The 23,497-nt window shown below is 34.6% G+C and overlaps 2 protein-coding genes and 1 pseudogene across 3 annotated transcripts; all 3 read right to left on the reverse strand.

Annotated features, from left to right (window-relative positions):
* Positions 1–1,789: 1,789 nt before the first annotated feature.
* LOC145615466 (protein GRAVITROPIC IN THE LIGHT 1-like) lies at positions 1,790–5,597 on the reverse strand. Its single transcript, XM_081670540.1, has 3 exons — positions 3,621–5,597; positions 2,320–2,730; positions 1,790–2,206 (listed from the first exon to the last, which is right to left on the reverse strand). The coding sequence occupies exon 1, from the start codon at positions 5,331–5,333 to the stop codon at positions 3,912–3,914; it is 1,422 nt and encodes a 473-aa protein (XP_081526666.1). The 5' UTR covers positions 5,334–5,597; the 3' UTR covers positions 1,790–2,206; positions 2,320–2,730; positions 3,621–3,911.
* A 2,871-nt stretch (positions 5,598–8,468) lies between these two features.
* LOC145614116 (ABC transporter E family member 2-like) lies at positions 8,469–12,474 on the reverse strand (annotated as a pseudogene). Its single transcript, XR_014107056.1, has 13 exons — positions 12,284–12,474; positions 12,008–12,103; positions 11,804–11,901; positions 11,616–11,733; positions 11,433–11,522; positions 10,915–11,219; positions 10,617–10,812; positions 10,357–10,536; positions 10,004–10,273; positions 9,455–9,700; positions 9,216–9,358; positions 8,671–8,736; positions 8,469–8,573 (listed from the first exon to the last, which is right to left on the reverse strand). The product of XR_014107056.1 is annotated as an ABC transporter E family member 2-like (transcript).
* A 1,811-nt stretch (positions 12,475–14,285) lies between these two features.
* On the reverse strand, positions 14,286–21,043 carry LOC145614115 (ABC transporter E family member 2-like). Its single transcript, XM_081669117.1, has 15 exons — positions 20,916–21,043; positions 19,892–20,028; positions 19,156–19,241; positions 18,898–18,995; positions 18,702–18,819; positions 18,523–18,612; positions 18,006–18,310; positions 17,708–17,903; positions 17,452–17,637; positions 17,011–17,280; positions 16,477–16,722; positions 16,083–16,225; positions 15,031–15,094; positions 14,828–14,943; positions 14,286–14,654 (listed from the first exon to the last, which is right to left on the reverse strand). Exons 2-12 carry the CDS (start codon positions 19,992–19,994, stop codon positions 16,106–16,108), a joined length of 1,818 nt encoding a protein of 605 aa, XP_081525243.1. The 5' UTR covers positions 19,995–20,028; positions 20,916–21,043; the 3' UTR covers positions 14,286–14,654; positions 14,828–14,943; positions 15,031–15,094; positions 16,083–16,105.
* Positions 21,044–23,497: the final 2,454 nt, after the last annotated feature.

A 23,497-nucleotide genomic window follows, 5' to 3' on the forward strand; every position in this document is an offset into this window, starting at 1 on the left:
TTCAAGTTATGAATAGGTAAAATGACTGTTTAAGGGCATATTAGATGGTTCCACCGACCCAATTTGACTCGCGGAGGATATTAGGGACCATGATAAACATCTCGGCAATTTTTATTTTCGGCCGGAAAAAAATTAAAAAATTACAAAATTAAGGCTATAATCCACGCTTTTTTAGGAAATTTTGAGGCTTAGGGGCCCGGTGGTGAAAGCGTTGAGACCCTTAGGGATACATCTCAGGGCGAAAAAAAGTTAAAAAATTACAAAATTGAAGGCTATAATTCACGCTTTTTTAGGAAGTAGCAAAAGTACATTAAAAAAAGTAAATTTACATTGTGTATGCAAAAAAATAGAGAGAGAAAATAATTAAAGTACATGTGAAAGCAAAATTTATCTGGAAAAGTTAAATTTGCATAAATATTTTTGCAAATGGGAGAGAATTTTGGTAAAAAAAAAATAATATTAATGGTACTTGAAAAAAACAAATATGACTAACATTTTGGGTCATTAAAAATGGCATAAGTGACTATCAAAAGGGGACTGAGGGAGTAATTCAAAAGATGGAAATTATAGAAATGTATAGTTTTTTAATCATATATAATTATATACTCTGTATTTTTTTGAAGTATTAAGGATTAGAGTAGTAAAAAAAAAAAATACTTTATTAATCAAAGTTTTTACCGCGAATTATAGACACGGACACTTTATATCCGGTGGGATATAGAATAATGTGAATTGTCAACCATACATAAGAAGCAGCAATGTTATTTGTTAGATAATGACTTTACTGAGATACACAAATCTAGCAAAATGGCATTGTCAACTACGTACTTTATTTTAATTTTTTAAAAAAAAAGGTAGTTATAAGAGAATCTTAGGCTATACTCCGTAGTTTATTAGTCAGATCTCTCATCTAGCAAGATCTACTACTACACTATAGCTGTATTTATTTACTTTATAGATTGAGTTTGACATGAATATATACAAGTATTTACTATTGAGTACTTATTTGTAGATTCCTACTTGTTTGTATCTGCCCCAACATATCTGTCCTTTCTACTTTAATGAAATTACCCAACTATCTAATGTCACATTTCAATTCACATCAATCCCCGTCCAATCATAACATATATTTGTACAATAATCTGTCATCTCATTATTTCTAATAAATTTAGTATGATGTGTAGAGATTAAGAGATACTCCCTCTTCTTTTGAAATTTGAACTTATTTTCATTTCAATTCATTGTTTCACTTCAATCAATTTAGTTCAATTTAACTTAAAAGAACATGGCTATATTGATATGAAGTCAATTTTTATTTCAAATAAGCCATGAGATTACAAATTACAGGTGAGAAAAGAGATTTCGAACCTAACATTACGTACACAATTACTTATCCTTTGCATCTAGGCCAACTCCTTATTTACTATGATTTTGAACCATATAGATCTGAAAATTTTGGATCAACATCACTTAACGTCAATGATCTTGTTATAGGTTTTCTTAATGCATATTTGTAAAATATCAACTCATTAATAATAAAGATAGTAGATTGATGAGTATAAAAGTCAAATTAATACAACTTCAACATAATGAGGTACGACATTAGATGGCAAGGAAGAAGGAACATAGCTTGATGCTTCCTTCGATGCATGAAATTAAGACAGGATTGGGAACGGGAGGTTCATGTCAACAAAAACTGAGTAATGAATATGAGTTATTAAGGCCGAATTAGCATTGGTTAATGTGGTAAATTTTAAAGTTCATACAAAGTACGGAATACTATTTAGAGCTATTTTATTTTAAATTGTTTACAGCACACAATATATCAGGAAAATTGGAATTTGATCAGTTAATCATAATTACAGCAAACACATGAATGTCAGGAAAATGGAAAATAAAGATAAGCAGCTCCCAGGAAAACAGGGGATGGAGATAAGAACAGCTAATCTGCTCCTTCAGTGGGGAAACTGATCATAACTACTTGCCGGAATACTGTACAAAAACATGCACGAAATTTGGTTTCTTTTTTTTTAATAAAAAGATGCAGGGACAGAATGAGGAAGTGAGGAGGATGCAAGCACTTGTGCCGGTGAGGTGCAGTTCTATAGTAGCCGTCCTTATCTAACATATCCCGTTGCAGTGTAGACCCGCGTTTGAGACACGTTGTCCCCCGCCCTCCCTGAGATAGGGGCTGCTGTTTCCTTACCTGAAAAGGAAATAAAAGAGTGATTGCTAACTGTGCTAGGATCAAGAAGTTTCACAGAAAATCACGGTTGAATCAAACAAAATCAGAGTCCCTAGAGATAGTGTGATTCATACCACATGTGTGCTAAGAATTCATTCTTTCAACCTGAAAAACCCGCATCTGAACTTAGCTTAAAAGTTGCTCATAAAAACAGAACCACCACATTGGATATTTGGATGAGAAATACCCGGTCTCAAGATTATCTTTGGACTCGAGATGGAGTCCAAAGAGCACAGCATGGAAAGCGAACTGAGAAGGGCAAACTGCAGGTGGCCCTTCAGCAAAATTGAGAGGCAGTCTGAGACTCAGAGTGATTTCAAAATTTTTAAAAAGGTTGCCCATTTTTGTTGGCCCATGGATGACCCTCAGTCATAAGCATTCATGGTTTCATGACAAAGAGACATGTCACATCAAGTATTGTGACCAAACAGCACATCTGAGCAAGGAATGTGCTCCAGAACCACTGGAAAACACTGCTAATGCACCTGAAAACTAGACATAAGAATATTTACTGATTGCGAGCTCGAGTGTTAATTTACCGACAGAATACAGACACTCAATTTTCAAGTAAAATTCTCAATATGATAACTCAGAATGTGAAATTGCAAATTTTCATGTGTCATGCAGTCATGTACAACAAGAAAAGATAAACAGCGCAAAAATAGCAGTATTTGAGCAATTATCAGATGTGATCAGTTAGCTTGTCAGATGAAAACATTCAAGCAGATGCGAGTATCACAGAAATTGTGATCCCTTCCTGGGGAAGATGACTTTGTGCTCGTCTCTCAACTCAACTGCCATTTACTTTCTGAAGAACTCACACCCTCCTATAGGAAGGGATTTTTTAACTTAACAGGGGGATTTTCCTGCACGGCACTTCCATAGTTGTCCAGGGTCTTATATTGAATGAAAGTACTTGTCTTTATCAAAGAGAATGAGATTACCATATAAAATACAATCATATCCCTTTATTCAAATTGAGAACCAGAAAAAGAGCTAATGATGTTAATTTGACAAAATTAATTGAACCAACTGATACACGATGTAATATACACCTAAACTATAAGTAAAATTCAATAATAAAGCTGCCATATGAAAGACTGGTATATATACAGTTAAAGGTAACAACAATATACACCTATTGCCGTTTTCTCTCTTTCTCAATACAAGATTTAGTTACACAAATTAATTATGTATTCACTCTCAACAAGAACCTTCCAACGTACTGTACGTAGTACATTTTCATGAGACTTGTTTACAAGTATTCTTTACATTTAATCCTATGGACTCAACATACAAAACAAAACTAAGAACAAAAATAATACAGAGTATATGGAATATGAGCAAAACCTGGGATCCTCTTTAACAACTGTACCTGTAATTGCTCCTGGAGAGGGAACAACAACCTTCAGTGGTATTAAAAGCCAAGCTCTCCAGCTTCACAAATTAACTCTCATCTGCCTCTCAGGGATACTGAACCGGCATTTGCATAGACAATTAGGATATGTCGTCAAAGCTGATGCTTTCCAGAAACACATAACATCACCCAGATTCTCTAGAAGCCAAAATTTTGAAACACTAACTTGGGCTCAGTCCGCAGTAACTTTGATCCTAGTCACCCTTTCATAACGAAGTTACAAATAATTAGTCTCACTTACTCTACGGATTACATGCCTGTCAAATAAACCTGTGACTGAATAATTGTCTGCCCAATCTTAAAACCGGGAACAACTGTGAATCCGACCTTTGGCCTTGTTTTGCAAGGATATTTACATCTCCTAGTGACATCCTCCATGTATACCATTGAAAACTCGACATCCCTCTCCACTTGGAATATATCCACAACTGGATCAAAAGAAAAGGCAAGCTTATGCAGTGCCCAAACTGAGCTTGCCATCTTGACAAAAGACTCATAAAATTCACCCAATGATTTCCATGAATTTATTATAACTTCATCCTGATCCAAGTTGTTGAATATCGAAGATTCCATGGTCGGGTGGATGAGTTCTTGATACTTCCTCTCGCAAAACTTAGAAAACTCACAATTTGGATTCTTCCTCAAGATCTCCATTGGATTGACTGATACGTGCTCCTTTAACTGCTGTAAAAAAACTTTCTCCTCGCCCTTAGAGGATGTAACATGACCATTGCAAACACCGCCTTCCTTACCTAACCCGAAATCCTCCAAATCAAACCCTTGAAACATCCTCAAACAAACATACGACAACAAAGCATACAGATTGTGCGCCTTCTTAACATAATCAACACCCGAATACACCGAACTTGCCACCAAATCCAAATCCCATTGTGCCTTCTTCATCAACCCAATCAAAACTTTCGTAAACCTATGAGAATAACTAAATGCCTCACATAGCATCCTATCAAACACTCTAACTGTTAGCAAAACCTCAGAACCCTCCTCCTCCTCCTCCCTTGAAGAACCAAAGGACAACCTCTTCGACAACCTCGAATTCACCCGATTCAATCCCTCCAATTTTCGCCTCAAACTCGAAACCTCCTCATCCTTAACATCAATTTCAGACTGTAAACGATTAAACACAGACTTAAGAGCCCTAAGCTTATGCTGATTCTCATTAACTTGAAATTCTAAACAAGACCCAGTTGAAAATTCAACACTAAAATTAGGGTTCTGGTAGTAATTCTTATACAACTGCTTGAATTCAGAAAGGGTCTGAAGATGAGAAACTAAGGACTCATCAGCATTCCTTAATACTTCCGCATCAAAAACAGGAACATGGGCAGTTTGCAATTGAAGATAAGAAGCCTCAAACGAAGAAATTGAAGCAAACAATGAAGTAATTAGGGTTTGATTAAATTGGGGATTTGGGGGAACTTTACCTTTCTGAGAAATTGGACCAACTTCTTGAGGTGGGTCAGGCTTATTTACAACGACTTTCTGATTGGAGATGAATTCATCGGGAGTAACATGATCACCAGCATCAAGGAGAGAGAATTTTTCAGAATCATCAGCAAAAAATTCAAGAGCTTTTGATTTGAAAGAGAAGGCGAATTTCTGGAACATTTCAGAAATTTGAGGGGGTTTGATTGATCCCTCCATTTCCGGCATAATTAATAGAAAGTGTTGAAATGATGATGAATCAAGGAATTTCCAGAAAGTTGTTCGACATCAAGAATGATTTTGGGGGAAGGAGATGAACAGAGAGAAGAAAGGAATTAGGAGTATTATTATTTTACCGTTGTGGGGATTTGGTGATTACGGGGGATAGGGAAGTAGTGGAAGTAAGGAATGAGTGTAGGTGGGGGAGTGTGAATTACGGGTTATTCGGGACGGAGGGCGTACTGTTTTACAAATTTTAATTTGTGAGTATGAGCTTTTGACTGAGACAGATTTGTGTTTGAGGGATTATGGGCGAATGGTGTATATCAAAGTGTTACAATACTCTACATGACTATATGAATCGTAGGTGTTGGATTTAAAATGATATTAGATTAACACCTTATTCGCTAATTGGCTCAAGTTCCTAGTTGAGTAGTTATAAGCTTATAATACGACTAAATTTATTAATTTATTTAATCACAATACTAAATGAGTGGACTTTTTGCTTCATTGACTATTAGAATAATGTATCTAATTGTCCTTTATGATATTTTTTACTTTCTTTTTTTTTATGAAAACTACAAAATCAATTTTAATGTACCAAATGATGGTAGAGAAGATATATGAAGGATTTGAGTTTCTTACATATTAAAGTATTTGATGATTAAGATTGTTAAGTACAGTAATATTTTAGACAGTGACTCAATGGCTAGCTATATCATCACATCTTCATTATAAATAATTTTGGTTGTAGATCATATAAAGCAAATTTATATGCAAACATTACAGTGTACTAGCTCCGTACTTGGTATAATTTATTGATTTGATACTTGTAGCTTTCTTTTTCTCACTAAATGCTTTTAGGTTGTGTTATGACAAATTTAATGAACAAATTCTCCCACTCAGGCAATAAGTATTAAAGATTATCATCAAAATAATTCTAGTACCTTTTACAAACCAATTAATTATACTCGTATGAACAAAGCATTTAGTACAATATATCATTCATGTATTTAACAGAATTAATAATCATTACAAGAAATTATTACACATCCCCAAAGTTTATTGTACTATTAGGAGAAAAATCTAAGATACCACTGCTATTTTAACATGATGGGAAACAAGATCTAGACCATGAGAAACATGATCTACAATTACAACTCACTAACTTTGACTAGTCTTTTAAAGAGTGAAACATATTTTAGGGGCTCAATAATTGTTTGCTCCACAAAGTGATCACAACTTTATATCAAACTTATAAATTCCCTTTTTTATATTTTACTTTTATCACGTTAGTCCTTTTGCTCATTTATGTGTTATTTTACTTTATGCCCAAAAAAAAAAATTGTACTGTAATAAAAAAATAATAATAAAAACTTCATGCAAGCCCGCCTTTATAACTCACAAAGTTAGCTTTTGATTTGTAAGGCTTCTACTTCATGCATAGACAATGATTGGCTTCCATGAATCCATGCGAGAACTTAGAAAGTGTAATAAAAAAGGAGTGAGAAAGTAAGGCTCCTAAATGTTTCTCAAAATATATTGAATTACGTTAAAAAGGTATGTAGCATGTTGAACTAGATCTTTAACCAAAGAATACATATATATCCATAAAGACCATAATTAGATCATCAATTTCATCGCAAGTTTCTACAACGTGGTGCGAGTAGTGCGACAAGCTTTAGAAATCAAAAGAATGAACTTCGTTAGGCTACTCTAGGGTGTGGAAAATGGTGCTCTCATTTGAATTTCACAAGTTTTAATTTGGTGTGGTTTGATCTCTTGATTTAATTGAACTTTGACATTCCTTATATATTACATTATTATGTACTCAATTATTTAAAAAGTCTTTAAAAAAAAATACAAAATTAACGAAAGCATAAAGATATACGAAGTATGATTTTGAAATAAGATAAAAAGAGCAAATCTTTAATCTTGCTAAATTCAAGAAGTATAAAATCTATTAGTATGTGTAATAGAATCATAATAATGACATAATATTGTAAGTTTTGTGACTTCTGTCATTCAACACTCCTCAATTCGCACATGCATGAAGCCCAAAGTTTATTGTGTACAAACACTTAAATACTTAATACCTCATTTGAATCAAAACATTGAAATGCTTCAAAAATAGATGAGTTTGGTGCTTGGATATGCACTCTTGTGGGACAAAAAGCCTGAAATTGAGTTTAACTACTAGCTAATCTTTATGAAATTTCTTCAAGCATTCACAACCAAATATACTCCCTCCGTCCCTTTATTACATGCTTGTATTCCTTTTTGGGGTAACCAAAATTAAGTGCCTATTTCTATTTATAGGTTGTACTTTTTGCCAATATTATTTTTGTTTTGATGATTTGTCATTATTTTTCTTTTTCTTTTTTGTACTTTACATCAATTCCCAATACTTTCTCTCTCCTAATTCTCAACATTTTTTTTTCTCTTTATCTCTCTCTAACCCCACATGCATATTTGTACTCCCAATTTTTAGTTTTAAGGAATCTTTAGCTTTCTTAATTCCCGTGCAAAATGAGAAATAGGCATGTAATAAAGGGACGGAAGGAGCATTATATAGTAGTATAATAAAGCAACTTTAAAACAATTTAACAAGTTTAATTTTCATTAGCAAAAGAATTCTCAAACGTATACTAGTGAACTCAAACTAGTAAAATATTTAATTTTATGTGATCCATGTCATTATTGGGCCTATTGGCCAAAGCCTAGTAAACTCGTACTAGTAAGAACCAGAAAGGCATGCATAAACCAGTGGCTTAAACAAGCCTCCTGCCCAAATTCGGCACAATATCAGTCAGATTAGCAGAGAATATATGCTTCAGGAAACAAATTATAGTACAGAGCTTGCAGGAACAGATATCAGTATGCCAGCAAGCCATAAAAAATGGCTACCCTTGATCAACCTCGTTCAATCGATCAGCTTCCTTGACTCTAAGAACAATAGCCAGCAATGCATCCAATTCCTTAAGCTTGTTATATAAGCTCCTGCAAGGCTGCAAGGGTGGATGTTAAATGTAGGGATTTCGGGCTTTGGCTGGTGACAATTAGTCCATAACTGATTAAAGTTCTACTGTTCCTGAGAACCTTGCCATCCTACAATAACTGAGGGCTATTGTGTACATTGTTAGATATATAGCAGAACTAGAAAACTTACCACATATCTTTCATGGAGTAAAGTTTGTCAATCCTGGAGTGAAAATTTGTTAAGTCCCTTCTGAGTGCGATATTCAGATGCTGCATTTTTCCGGAGGAAGGGATAAGTAATAATCACAGGTTCACTGATGCAGGAACAAAAACAGGACCAATATTGAAATTTAAACCGAGTCAAAACCTTGCAGCATCCCAATGCTTCCGATGATGGAAAAAGCATATCCCTTGAGGTTGCCACCTTCAAGTCCTGTAAAGACAAATTTTACACACAAAGATTTACACTTAGGCTGTTGGACAGGCAAATCATCCCAATTATAGCAGCGCGATGATATATTTTGAGACACCTATCACTAACGTCTAAAGATGAAATGTATCCAACAAAATACTCTCTGTCTGAGATTATCTATTCATACTTCATTACTCAGCTTTAAACTTTAACCATTAACATAACTCATTACATCGTAAAATATCAGTTGAACAATAGTCTGTAAGACTTATTTTGATATGAATAAACGAAGATACTTATTTGGCAAAGACACACGAAAACAGTACTGCTCCTCTCCCTCAGAACTGCACAGTTAGTCAACTGATAAACCAACAATATAAACCTAAGATCAGCTTCTAAAAACAAACTAAAGCTAGCAGCTTGAATGACATAGCTAATAAGCTTCATCAGAAGAAAAGAGGAAGACAGAAAACAATACACTATTCTTTTGAAGGACAAACCTTGGTGAAAAGTGAACACCTCATCAATTATCTAGGTAATAATAAGTCCCTGCTGATTTCTGCTCCCTATCCTTCGCAGAATCAAGCTTGTTAATCCTTGGTCGATAATTAGTTGGGTCCCTTCTGAATGTAATATCCAGATGCTGCAATTTTTTTGAGTAAAAGGTGATATAAATTATAGTTCACTAATCTATAATAGCTAGAACATGATTATGATGTAGAAAGAAATTGAAACTAACCGATAAGAAAAGATTCATTCCCTTCAACAACGACTGAGGAGAGGTTGCAGTACAATCCACTGATGGTGTCCCTTCATAAACAATTACTCTGTCTGCAAGATATGTTGCCATTATGAAATCATGCTCAACAACAAATGCAGTCTTCTTGGCATGGAGAATAAATCTCTTTATCAACTTTGAAGCCACAATACGCTGCTCAGAATCCAGATATGCACTCGGTTCATCTATCAAATAGATATCTGCAGCCTACATGAGTACAAAATGATTAATGCTAAGTTGTTAACTGTGTTATACTTCTTACGAAACATACATCTCAGCCATTCACTTAAAGCATAAAACAAGGCCGCCAGTAAAAAAATAATTATGGTGTAGATGCCTCCTGGCCTGTCATCTATGATGCTAAAGGGTAAAGAATGAAAATGTACCTACACAAAATGTTCTATACAGTATATACTCAATATATCAATATGTGAATCATGCAACAATAACCACGGATTGAGACATAAGCAAGAGAAAGAAAAGAGACTAGAAAACAGCTAGTAAGGCTACCTTTCCAAGACAAACAGCTAATGCAACTCTCTGCAATTCTCCACCAGATAGAATTTCGACTTGCTGATCCATTAACTGCTGTATCTGAAGAGGCTTCATGACATCTGAGACAAACTGTGGTTGAGTATATGAATCCATTATCTTCCTATGTAAGTACTCCCTCACAGAACCTTTGAAACTTGGACTAATCTTCTGTGGTTTGTAAGAAACATTGAATTCAGGTACTTCCACATCCGAAGCTTCCACAGTATCTGGCTTCAATTTACCAGCCTGAAAATTTAAAATTGAAACTAACCTGTGAATAAGTATATATTTCTGAGAAAATTTTAAGATTTATGAAAAGAGAAAATTACCAGCATCTTAATAAATGTTGTCTTCCCTGTTCCATTTTCTCCCAGCATTACAATAATCTGTGAATCTGTAAATTCACCTTCCACAACATGCATTTTAAAACCACCCAGAGTTTTTGTCATTGTTGGGTATTTGTATCGAGCATATGTTTCAATCTCCTCAGCATTAGGTGTCTCAGCAACCTGAATATAACAAAAAAAACATGAGTTAACTGACAAAATAAAAGAGCTCCCAGAGGTATGTTATGTACGAGGAAGCATACCTTGAATGTAAGAGATTCAGCACGAAAACGAAGATTTTCTGTGGGTATGAATCCTGCCAAGAATATATTGATTCCTTCTCTAACAGAATATGGCAGAGTCACAACTCCATATGCACCCGGCTTACCATATAAGCAACAAATAAAGTCTGACAGATAGTCTAAAACACTAAGATCGTGCTCCACGACAATAACATAGCTGAAACACAAAATTTAACAAGGCAAAACTAGCTTATCAGTTCGTTATCTTCTGGTACAACTTCAAAAAAGAAGTCAAGAAAGATCATGTATGAAACTATACCTTTGGGGGTTCAGCAACGATCTGATAACTTTGGCAGCTTTGAGCCTTTGTTTCACATCCAAATAACTTGAAGGTTCATCAAACATATATATAACACCACTCCTCATAGCCACAGCTGCAATCGCAAACCTCTGCAGTTCACCCCCGGACAGATCTCCTACTTTACGATCTTGAACTTTATTCAGCTCCAGATCATTGCACAGAGAAGCCTTCATGTCCTTCTCGTCTATTTTAGCTAAGACCTCTCCAACATTGCCCTGTACTTCCTTTGGAATGTTATCTACATACTGCGGCTTGATTTTGGCCTATTCACACATAGACGAGGCAACATTAAACAACAAGTGAACAAGAAATACCGTTTAAATTACACATTCAGCACATTATCCATGAAATTATCATGAATAAGGACTCACTAACTCAGTAATCAAAGACTGAATGAGTAATACAGTAATCATCATTTCATATTTTTTGGTGTAAGAAAGAAGTAGAAGTACAATGAATCATGAGGGTATAGCCACCTTCAGATTATCTTCCAATATGCGCATAAAATACTTTTGCAGTTCTGATCCGCGGAAATAAGTTAAGATTTCCTGCCAGTTAGGCGGATTCTGCAGAAAAACATACAGTATAAGTACATTAAGTAGATAGGCAAAAGATATCAGGAAGCAATAACAAAAAGTCATCAAGATTAAGCATATTACATCAAATCTCCCCAAATTAGGCTTCAATTTTCCAGCCAAAACTTTGAGAGCAGTAGTCTTCCCAATACCATTTGTTCCCACTAAGCCAAGAACTTGTCCTGGTCTCGGAACAGGTAACCTGCAATTAAGATACTCTACGATTAAGCCCTCAAAAGAATTCATCATCAACACACCACAAATCAACTAACCTATGTAATTTGAAAGTGTTGGGGCCATAACGATGTGTTGTATCTTTGTTCAAATCTTTTGGATGATTAATGATCTGAATTGCTCCGAAAGGGCATTTCTGCATCCATTAATCCACAATCAAAACAAAAGTAATAATCAGGCGCGCTTAGTGTGAGAATGTATGTGTATGAGGGAGTGTTAGTAGCACAGTTTACAGTGGTGACCTGAATACAAATACCACATCCAATGCACAATTCCTCTGAGATGAACGCGAGTTTTTTTATCCTGTGTTACTGATCTAATCTCAATACATCGTTTCCCTGAAATTGAGTAAGGCTAATCAGATCCTGTTGGGGGGACAGATTGATCATATGGTTTGCAAAGCATATATTTCCATAAGAAATATAACTCAATAATTAAATATGGTTTTTACACAATTGTGAGCAAATGAATGCATCATGAACAAATGAAAATTGGTTAACACAAAAACAATTACATACCTGTCTGAACAGGACAGCTCTTTTTACACTCCAGATTGCAGTTTTTGGGCTTGCAACGATCAGAGTTCACTATCGCGATACGTGGCAAACGGTCTTTCATCATGACTCTTGTACTTTAGAATAAGAAAACCAACAAACAAAAACTTCAGACTCCACCACAAGAACGAAAGTATAAGACTTGTCAGTTGTCACTACTCATGCTTTTGACAACTTCCAACATATTATAAAATCAGTTCAATACAACAACAACAACAACAACAACAAAAAATATAAAACAACATAATAGTAGCTAGAATTGTAGGGTAGTTTAGCTTGCATTAATAAGTATATAGACGAAAAATGATTCACAAAAGTTATACATATATGCTTGTGAGCCAAACTAACTAAACAACATAACCTGAAAAAGTAAAAGAATTGAAGTCGTATATGTATTAAATACCGTATTAACGTAGTACAATTCGAAAAAACAGAGCTTCATTTATATATAATATTCGAGGTACGACAAAACAAATTCTAACAATCACCAATACTAATAATTTTTAGAAGTTATTGTCAAGGAGTACATACTAATTATTGTAACAATCCAAACTCCTAAGCAACTATAACTGAAATTCTTTATAAAATTTGAAACTCTAGAATATATATCAATCAATCAATCAATCATTCAAAGCCATAATCTAATAATCAATCAAACTCTACAGTATATATATATCAAAAATACAAATACTTGTAGCATAATGATTTTTTTTTTTTTTAAGTTATACAATTATATATGTGAATATGTGATCTTGTTGGATTTGTTTACTATTGGTCATATGATCATATCTCATACTTCGTATATGGTACAACTAAAAAAACAGACGAAAATAATCATGAAATACGGGATTTACTTGTTCAATAAAATAAGATGGTCCAATGCTGTTACTTAGAAACAATATTTGAAATAAACAAAAGAATATTACATAAAAGAATCCAAACCTTGTGAGGAAATAAAAGCAAATCCGAAGAATAGAGGATGCTGAATTGATGATGATGATGACGAGGAGGACGGGAGCGCTGGGGTTTTCAAATTATTTGTTTGTTTGTCGAAATGTTGACAATTTCCGAAAACGTGTTACAATATATATATTCTAGCCATAAGACTCGGGGTCCAAGTAAAACAACTATAAAACCTAAATACAATATGAATTTCCATATTAAAAATAAGTACTTAATTAGTAAAACATCTAATAAGAAAACTAATCACTCCATATTCAAAAGATAGGAAAGAATATTTCCCATCGCAATCAAATGCATTAATACATTATTTTATAAATACGGAATACAATATATGAAGTACTTGTATTAGTTTGTGTCTGTGTTAATAGATAGCTAGCTTTTAAAAATAGATAACTTTTTTTAAATAGATAAAAAAATGGTGAACTTAAGATGGCTAAAATTAAATTTTATCAAATTTTACAGTATTCGAGTTTCAAAGATTTGATTTTTTTTTTTTCCCTGATGAACTATGACTCTCTGAGTAATAGCTTGTAATATGTTTACAAGCGTGAAAACAATAACACATACATTAGTGACTTGTATGTCAGGCTAAACTCCGTCCAGCATATTTATTAATATATAAGTCAAATGGAAAACTATTGTTTTAAAGTCTGCCAAGAATGCTGAAACTATAAAGTACACGTAAATGCACCGTAGCTGAGCTCAAGTTCACATTTCACGATACTTGTACATTCATATCAACTACAAGCGTGAAACACCATTTTGGAATGTGTTTCATCAACTACAGCCAAGTTCAATCCGTAGACAAGTCAATGGACTAAGACATAGAAATGTTTTCATCAAGTACAGCCAAATTGGATGCATGGACAGTTTAGACTTAAAACGGTGTGCATGCATTAGAGCCAGAGTAATTTCGATTTTCAATCACAGCTGATCTTTCTAAGAAATCTCCAGCATTTCACAGTTCTTAAATAATACGAGTACTTCTACTTGGTACTTGTACTAGGTATAAAACAGATTTTGTAATACATATTTTGCACCAAAATATATCAAGCACAACATTTTATTAGGCCCCATTAGCAACAACATTCTAATCTAATTCTGACCATGTCAAAATTGGCCAAGGCCAAATCCACTTAAACAGTCACACTAATAATAACGATAAACATGTAGCATAAGAAAACTTCCTGTCACAGAATCAGTCAATAGTAGAGATCATATGCTTCAGAGAATATTAGTACAAAGGCTAGCAGAAACAGGAATCAGTATACGAGCAGGACGCTATAAAATTGCCACCCTCAAACAACCTCTTCCAATCATTTAGTCTCCTCAGCTCCAAGAAAAAATAGCCAACATACAGTTCCATAGACTCCTGCAAGGATGGTATCAAACAATAAAACATCAGAATTTGGCTGGTGACGAGAGCAAATCAACAATAGAGAGAATGACATTAAAAATAACAGTTAAGGTAACTTATGCGATCTTGCTCAAGGAATGTAAGGGTAGGGGGGACGTAGATTAATTAGCTATGAAGGAAAAACCTACATGACATTCACATCAATCATCCAGGAAAAAGTAGTTGACAGATTTGGTCTTTTATGGAGTCTAATTTCTCAATCATTGGGTGGTAATTAGGTCCCTTCTGAATTTGATATCCAACGCTGCAATTTACCAGAGGAAAAGGTGATAAGTAATAACCAAATGACAGGATCATAGGCAAGACAACAAAAGACGTCCAGAGTCAAAACCTTGCAGCATCCCAGAGCATCCGATGCTGGAAACAACAAATCCAAAGGGTAGTGACCATAACTCCTGTAAAGACAGATTTCAAACACAAAGACTTAAACTTTGGCTGGTGGAAAAGAATATAAACACATTTGTAGCATAGGAAATAAAAAACATGTTTCTACGACAGCATGAACCTAGGAGCAATGGTATTTTTCAAGGCACCAATCATCAGCATCTAAGGCAAAAATCCCTCAATACATAAATTACTTACAATTATTTGAAAATAATTCATTGATTCCATTATTCAACAGTCGCCTAATTGTTTTTCTCAAAACATATTGGTAAAGGTTAAAAGGTATCCTTATTATAACCCTTAGAAAATGTTTGGGTTCCAAATGTTGTAGCTTAGAAACAGTGTTCAGTCTACTTGCCCTCAAGCTCTCCTTGGATTATTATGCCCTTGAGCTCCCTTTAGGATACACATCTGTTCTTTCCCTTGCTTTCATCCTCACCATTGCTTCCCTATTCATCTCATCCTCACCCTCTCTTTTGTGCCCTCCTAGCTTTCTTGATTTCCTTCCATCACTCTTCTTGAGTTCTCTCTCGTCTATCCTTTTGCATTCCTGGGCAAGGTCATTTTCCACTTTTAAAATCTCTTGTTCTTCCACTCTACATATTCTTCCAACGTTGTAGTGTTACTCTGCTATGCGTAAAAGCCTTTTGACAAGAAAGGAAGCTTTAAAAGCTATGGAAAAAAAGAAAAAATAAAATCACATCTTTGACAACGTTGTTGAATGAATTGCAATAGTTCAAATTCCTACACAAAATATCTCAATCCTCCTTCAGGAACCCTAACAGGCAAAAACTGTTTCAAAGACAAACGAAAACAGTACAACACTCTCTGTCGAAATTGCACTGTTACTATAGATGGAAGAGCATAAACCAAAATATCAGCCTCTAATTACTGAGTAAGGGTGAGCAATATAGTTCAAAACAGAAATAATCAACATTGAAGGGAAGGGAGAAAAGGAAAGAAAATAATGCACAAATTTTATTCTAGTGAATGACAAACCTTGGTGAATAGTGAAAACTCCATCAATCATCCAGGTAATAATAAGTCCCTGCTGTTTTCTGCTCCCTGTCCTTTGCAGACTCTAGCTTGTTAATCCTTGGACGATAATTAGTTGGGTCCCTTCTAAATGTGATATCCAGATGCTGCAATATATATAAATAAAAAATAAATAAAGTTAATAGAGATAGATCACAAAATCATTATACTGTGAAAATAAGACAGAAAAATATGCATACTATGCAAAAGGCATTGCAAAGAGCCCAAAATATCAGGAAAGGCTATGTTGATAAAAACCAACTAAGATTGATGCACCATAACTTGGTGGATTCAGGTGATATTCAATAAAGTTTTGAAATAGATATGCAAGTATTAAAGAAAAGATGGTAAGGCTTACCGATAAGAAAAGATTCATTCCATTCAACAACGATTGGGGAGAATTGGCAGTACAATCTACCGATGGTATCCCCTCATAAACAACTACTCTGTCTGCTAAATATGTTGCCATTATAAAATCATGTTCAACAACAAATGCAGTCTTCTTGGCATGGAGAATAAATCTCTTTATCACCTTTGAAGCCACTATACGCTGCTCGGAGTCCAAATATGCACTTGGTTCATCTATCAAATAAATATCTGCAGGCTGCATGAGTACAAAACCATTAATTACAAATTGTGCCACCTTATGATAGTTATGAAACATAAAATTGATCCGTTCACTAAGTAGAAAGCAAGGGTCCATCACAAGATATATGATAAACAGTGTAAAGTTTAAAGACCTCCTGTCATCTATAATATTAAAGAACATGCATCTACACAAATTACAACAACATATTTCTACTGATCCCACAATATCATGCAACTGTAACAAAGGACTGACAAAAGAGAAGGCAGGACAAAGAGAGACAGGAAACCAGAGGAAGAACTATACCTTTCCCAGACACAAAGTTAATGCAACTCTTTGCAACTCTCCACCAGATAGATTCACAACTTCCTGATCCATTAACTGCTCAATCTGAAGAGGCTTCATGACATCTGAATTAAACTGAGGATGAGTATATGAGTCCCTTATCTTCTGATGTAAAAGAGCCCTCACAGAGCCTAGAAATTTTGGACTGATTTTCTGGGGCTTGTAAGAAACGTTAAATTCAGGTACATCCACATCCGAAGATTCCACATCATCAGGCTTTAGTATACCAGCCTGAAAATTCACAATTGAAAGTGTATTCATATCCAAAGCCCTTCAAAATAAATCTTGACATTTGACAATTCTACTCATTTTCTCTAGCCAGGCAACCCGCAAATAAAACTTTTTATAAAAGAAAAATCTCAGATTTGTTCAGCTCGCAGTTTTTATGTAAAGAGAATTTACCAGCATACGGATAAATGTTGTCTTCCCTGTTCCATTTTCTCCCAGCATCACAATAATCTGTGAATCTGTAAATTCACCTTCCTTGACACACATTTTAAAACCACCCAGAGTTTTTGACATTGTTGGGTATTTGTATCGAGCATATGTCTCAACCTCCTCAGCATTATCTTGAGGTGTCTCGGCAACCTAAAAAAGACACACATGAGATGACTGACATATATAGAGAGCAACCAGAAGATATCATTGTGAAGAATACCTTGAATGTAAGAGATTCTTCTCGAAATCGAAGATTTTCAGTGGGAACAAACCCTGCTAAGAATATATTGATTCCTTCTCTAACAGAGAATGGCAAGGTCACAACTCCATATGCACCCGGTTTACCATATAAGCAGCAAATGAAGTCTGAAAGATAGTCTAGAACACTAAGATCGTGCTCCACAACTATAACATAGCTGAAAAAATAAAAAATTAAAAGACAAAAAGAGCTTCAATGAGTTGTCTTCCAGTAGAAAGCCTAAAATAAAGGGTCGCAATGATCAAATATTGAAAGGTACCTTTTGGGGCTCAGCAATGATCTAATAACTCGTGCAGCTTTGAGTCTCTGCTTCACATCCAAGTAGCTTGAAGGTTCGTCAAACATATATATTTCACCACTCTGCATAGCCACAACTGCAATGGCAAATCTCTGCAGTTCACCACCAGATAGATCACCCACTTTACGATCAAGAACTTTAGTCAGCTCCAGATCATCACAGAGTACAAGCTTCATGTCTCTCTCATCTTTCTGTTCTAAGACCTCTCCCACATTGCCCTGGACTGCCTTTGGAATATTATCCACATACTGAGGCTTGATATTGGCCTATTCATAGACAAGCATTAGCAAAATGACAGTGAAGAGGCTACAATAAACAAGGATTGCTCACATCTATTATATAATTCATTCAGCACGCTACCATAGCACAAACATGAATAAGGGCACAGAAAGAAAAAGGGAAATGAATAATCAGTCATGATCAGTTCCAGATTTTGTGTGTAAAAATGAACTAAAAGTATAATCAACTAAGAGGATACCTTCAGATTATCTTCCAATATGCGTGTAAAATAATTTTGCAGTTCCGATCCGCGGAAATATGTTAAGATTTCCTGCCAGTCAGGTGGATTCTGCAGAAAACACATATTATATCATCCCGTAAATATGCAGAAAGTAACAAGAAGAAATAAACAAAAGCCATCAAAATTCAGCATATTACGCTGAACCTCCCCAAATTGGGCTTCAATTTTCCAGCCAAAACTTTGAGAGCAGTTGACTTCCCAATACCATTTGTTCCCACTAAGCCAAGGACTTGTCCTGGTCTTGGGACAGGTAACCTATAATGAAATAGTTTTGCAATTAAATTCCAAAAGAGTCAAAAGAACCCAGAATCAACAGGACACAAATAAGCTAACCTGTGTAATTTGAAAGTGTTGGGGCCATAACGGTGTGTTGTATCCTTACTCAGATCCTTTGGAAGATTAATGATCTGAATTGCTTCAAAAGGGCATTTCTGAATCCAGATTTCCACAATCAAAATAAAAGAAAAAACAATCAGGCACGCTCAGCAACACATAATGTGGTTATCTTCTCATATAAGCATATAACACATGTGTTTGCATGTGTATGAATGATAGAGAATAGAGAAAAACAGCATAGTTTATAATGTTGACCTTGACACAAATACCGCATCCAATGCACAGCTCCTCAGAAATGAAAGCAAGTTTTGTTAATGGGCCAACCTCAATACATAGCTTCCCTGAAATGTAAAGGTAAAATCATAACAGGTTGGTCACATGTAATAAGGTGTATGAGCATGACTACCAATTCAAAACTCTGGCCACAAACTGACTAGTGAAGACATCATCCAGCCATGACCAATAGTCCAAACAAAGTTTTGTTAGTTGCCCCATTAAGTATTTTTTCAAACAAAAATAAAAATAAATAAATAAATAAACACTCTTGGATCGTAAAATTTTAAAAATAACACTCTTACCCTTTCTCTCTCACTCACAAATTGAACCACACAACTATGCGACAATGCATACACAAATAGAACCATCTAGCACCATGCAGATGAATCAAGTGAGAGAAATTTTGAAATACCAATGCCCCATGACAAGATATATCTAATGAATAGAACCCTAAAAAAACATTCTAAGTTAATCCATAAGATCAGTGTGCAAATCGTTGCCACTGGAAAGTAAATATTCATTACAATTTTGTATACACTGCAATTATGAAATTATCATGACTGGGAACAAACAGATGCATCATTAAAAGAGATGGATAACAGATTCTACAAGCGTGTCATCCGGAATGAACATAAAGGAAAGAAATTGATTACGCGCTGAGGTATATAATTTCCACCAGAACAAGAAATCGTTGTACACACAAATAATTGCATACCTGTCTTGACCACAGGACAACTCTTTTTGCACTCCTGACGGCACTTCTTTGGCTTACATCGATCTGAGCTCACAATTGCAATACGTGTCAAACGGTCTGACATCTTGTTGTAGAATGGAACGATGAAGTCCGCAGACCTGGACCACCAAGAGAAAAAGAAAACAAAAAAATGAATGACAATGAAGATGTAAGATGCTATGAAACAAAAAATTACCAACACAAGTAAGGATCATCGCACTTGACAAGAGGGGGAAAAGGTAAGACTTGTCATCACTCAAGCATTGTGCAAGAGAAAAAACTTAAGACATAACCATCTCAGCCTCTCAGAAAACACGATACCCAACATTAATAAAGAATTAGTTGCTATATAACCCTATTATATTAAAACTGAAGGTGCAACAAAGCAAATTGAATCCAGAGTAACCCACAAACTATAATAAGATCGACATCCAATCGGGGGTATAATCATCTCAGCCTCTCGGAAAACACGACATCCAACATTAATAAGAAATAAGTTAATATCTAACCCTACATTAGAACTAGAGGTGCAACAAAGCATATTGAATCTAGAGTATGCCAAGATATGATAACATATGAACAAGCTCAAGATCGAGTCGGGCATAACCGCAACCACCTCAGCCTCTCGGAAACACGACATCCAACATTAATGGGAAATAAGTCCCTGAGCAAAAGCAGGGGGCGACCGCCCTGAATCCCAATAGAAAATTTACATCATCATGATTACGTTCTAACATTACAGGGTTCTGCAACACATTAGCAAGCAAATTTGACTCAATTAAGCTCAAAAAATAACACTAATTTCTCTCACTTGATAATAAAACAGAAAAATTGTAGCAACGAGATCGCTCTCTATAATCTATTATAACTTGAGTGATTATAATCAATACTTCAAAAATCAACCTTCGAAGAACCCTAAATTGACTATACTGGCAATTAAATCAACGATTAATACTAGATAAAAAAAATTGACATTCGATTATTAAAGGGGGGAAATATATATTACCACGGAAGCAGCTTCAATGGAGTGGAGAAAGCTGAAGCGCCGCTTCAATGGAGAATTCGGAGAGAGAAGGGGGAGGGGTGCAGCGAGGCAGCGTGAGCGAGAAAAAGGTTCTAAAGGGAGGATAGAAAGTGTAGACCTAAGAGGAAGGAATATTTATAAATCACACGCAAACGTCAAAATCAAAGATGTCAAAAACTAATCCGATTTGGAAAAAAAAAAAATTGAAAGAAAAAAAGGTGAAATCAATCGTAGAAGTTATACGCATGAGTGCGTGCGTTATTTGTTTAACCAGGGTTACTTATTTAAGGGTTAATCACTCATGGGTTACTTATTCAGGGTTACACAATCAAGGGGTTAATTATTCAAGACACAGGGGTTACCTCGATCAAGGGAAATTTGGATAGAGTTTACTTACTCGGTCATAAATTACTCAATTGGCCCGGTTACACGGTGTGACCAGCTACATATGAAACTTTGTATAATGGAACGAATCTACAAGGCTATCATCTTCTTTGGCCAGATCTTCCAACTGGTTACTCAATTAAAACTACTAAAATAAATATAAAACTCAATTGCGGCAAGAATAATAGAACAAAAATAACAAATTTTCCTTAAAATAAATTATCCAATACGAACGAATGGGATTGTGGCAAAAGTAATCAATTTACTTAAAAAAAAAAAACTTTTCCAAGGGTTTATAAATAAATTAATTGATTTTTTAGGTACAAAATTAATGTAATTTAACCATCAAGAGATCAAACTAACTAAAAATTCGTGCATTCCAAGTTACATCCATTTTTTCCTTAAAGCTTAAACTGAAACCTAAATCCAAATTCATCTTATATGAAGTTTAGCTAAAATTGATTAGATATTTTTTAACCCAAACTTGACCTATACGTCTATAACTAGAACTAGTTACATCCAATAATTTTACATCTTGAATTCGATATGCACCCAACTCAAAGTCTATCAGAAATCATTTAGACCCAAAAAAATACATGGTTTGACGATCTTGTAATTACCGTACCTATATTTACTCAAACTAATATAATCAAAATCTAGATACTATTTGTGACCCAAATAGACCCAATATTTTTTATTTAACCTAACCTACTATTGAATTTTGATCAAACCCAATTGCATCTATAACCCAAACTGACCCAACATTATTAACCCAAACTATTTTTAACTATATATTTTTTTTTCCAGACATCCATATTGTCGATGTTGATTAGTTGGATATTCATTAATTAAAACTACTAACGATATTAGTTCTTCATAAAGTAAAAATCGATTGACGATATTGGTGGTTTTCATTAAACATATAAAGTCGATTTTATTTCAAATCATGAGTCAATACTCCACTTACAAAAAACTCCAACACTATAAAGAGAAAGTTTGAGGTACCCTCCCAACTCTTCGGTGAAACCAAATATGTTGGTGAAGACCTTCCCAACCATCGTGGAATGAAAAGCCATGCTCTTTGATCAGTTAAGCTAAAAACCGCTATGAGTGATAGAGTTTTGTTTATTTGTTAATACAAAACCACTACCACCATTAGTGGATCTATTAATAAAAATATTATTGATGTTAGCAATTTAGACTAAAAAAAAAAAAAAAAAGAAAAAACACTTCATGGGCAATGTGAAGAATTCATTTTGAGATCAACACACAAAAGAATTTTTTTTTAAATTTGCATTTTCTATGAAAATATGTTTATTCTCTTTACTTCTCTATACTGAGAAAACTAAAATCAAATCAGATTAGAAAAATTAAGCAAAGACCTAATAAGCAGATGAATTAAACAACGTTTAAAGTGTACAAGTATGTGATTTACGACTATCATCATATGAAAAAATGTACAATGGATCAAACAAAGTACTATAGCCCTGTTTGGTAGTAAGCTTATTGGGGGTTTATTAGCTTATTTGACTAACTTTAGCTGATTGACTAGTCAAACAATCTAATACAAGTGTTTGGTAGTAAGCTTATTGAAAGAGCTTATTCCACTAAATAAGCTCTTTTTGAAAAAGCTCATTTTAGGAGCTTTTTCAATTAAGCCGTGTTTGGTAGTAAGCTTATTGGGGGTTTATTAGCTTATTTGACTAACTTTAGCTGATTGACTAGTCAAACAAGCTAATACAAGTGTTTGGTAGTAAGCTTATTGAAAGAGCTTATTCCACTAAATAAGCTCTTTTTGAAAAAGCTCATTTCAGCTTTCTCCTAAACAGGGCCTTAGCTTATTCATTAATTATTGTGAAATGACACTTATAACCTCATTTAATTAAAAATTCTATCTAAACTACCTACCTCATAATTAACTTATTGGTCATTTCACATACTCAATCACCTTTAAGTTATCAGCTATTTACCAAACACTTTTATATAATCAGTTAATAAAATCAGCTAGTTAAAATCAGCTAACTCAATCAACTTCAGCTTTCAGCTTTCTCTCAAACAGGGCCATAATCGTGCAACAGATGAAGCTACTCCGTTGTAGGTTGAATTGAGGATGGCCGTATACCATAAACACCATGATTAAACGAATTGGTGTCCTATGAGTCCTATCTCCTATCAGTGTA

Source organism: Chenopodium album, chromosome 25 (assembly GCF_948465745.1).
Source record: "Chenopodium album chromosome 25, dcCheAlbu1.1, whole genome shotgun sequence".
Taxonomy (NCBI): domain Eukaryota; kingdom Viridiplantae; phylum Streptophyta; class Magnoliopsida; order Caryophyllales; family Amaranthaceae; genus Chenopodium; species Chenopodium album.

Excerpts from the sequence above, each read along its gene's own strand:
- LOC145615466 (XM_081670540.1), bottom strand. The coding sequence starts at position 5,333 with ATGCCGGAAATGGAGGGATCAATCAAACCCCCTCAAATTTCTGAAATG.
- LOC145614115 (XM_081669117.1), bottom strand. The coding sequence starts at position 19,994 with ATGTCAGACCGTTTGACACGTATTGCAATTGTGAGCTCAGATCGATGT. Across the intron at positions 18,820-18,897 it reads AACACTTTCAAATTACACAG|GTTACCTGTCCCAAGACCAG; the intron begins GTTAGCTTATTT and ends ATTTCATTATAG. Across the intron at positions 18,613-18,701 it reads CCAATTTGGGGAGGTTCAGC|AATCCACCTGACTGGCAGGA; the intron begins GTAATATGCTGA and ends TGTTTTCTGCAG.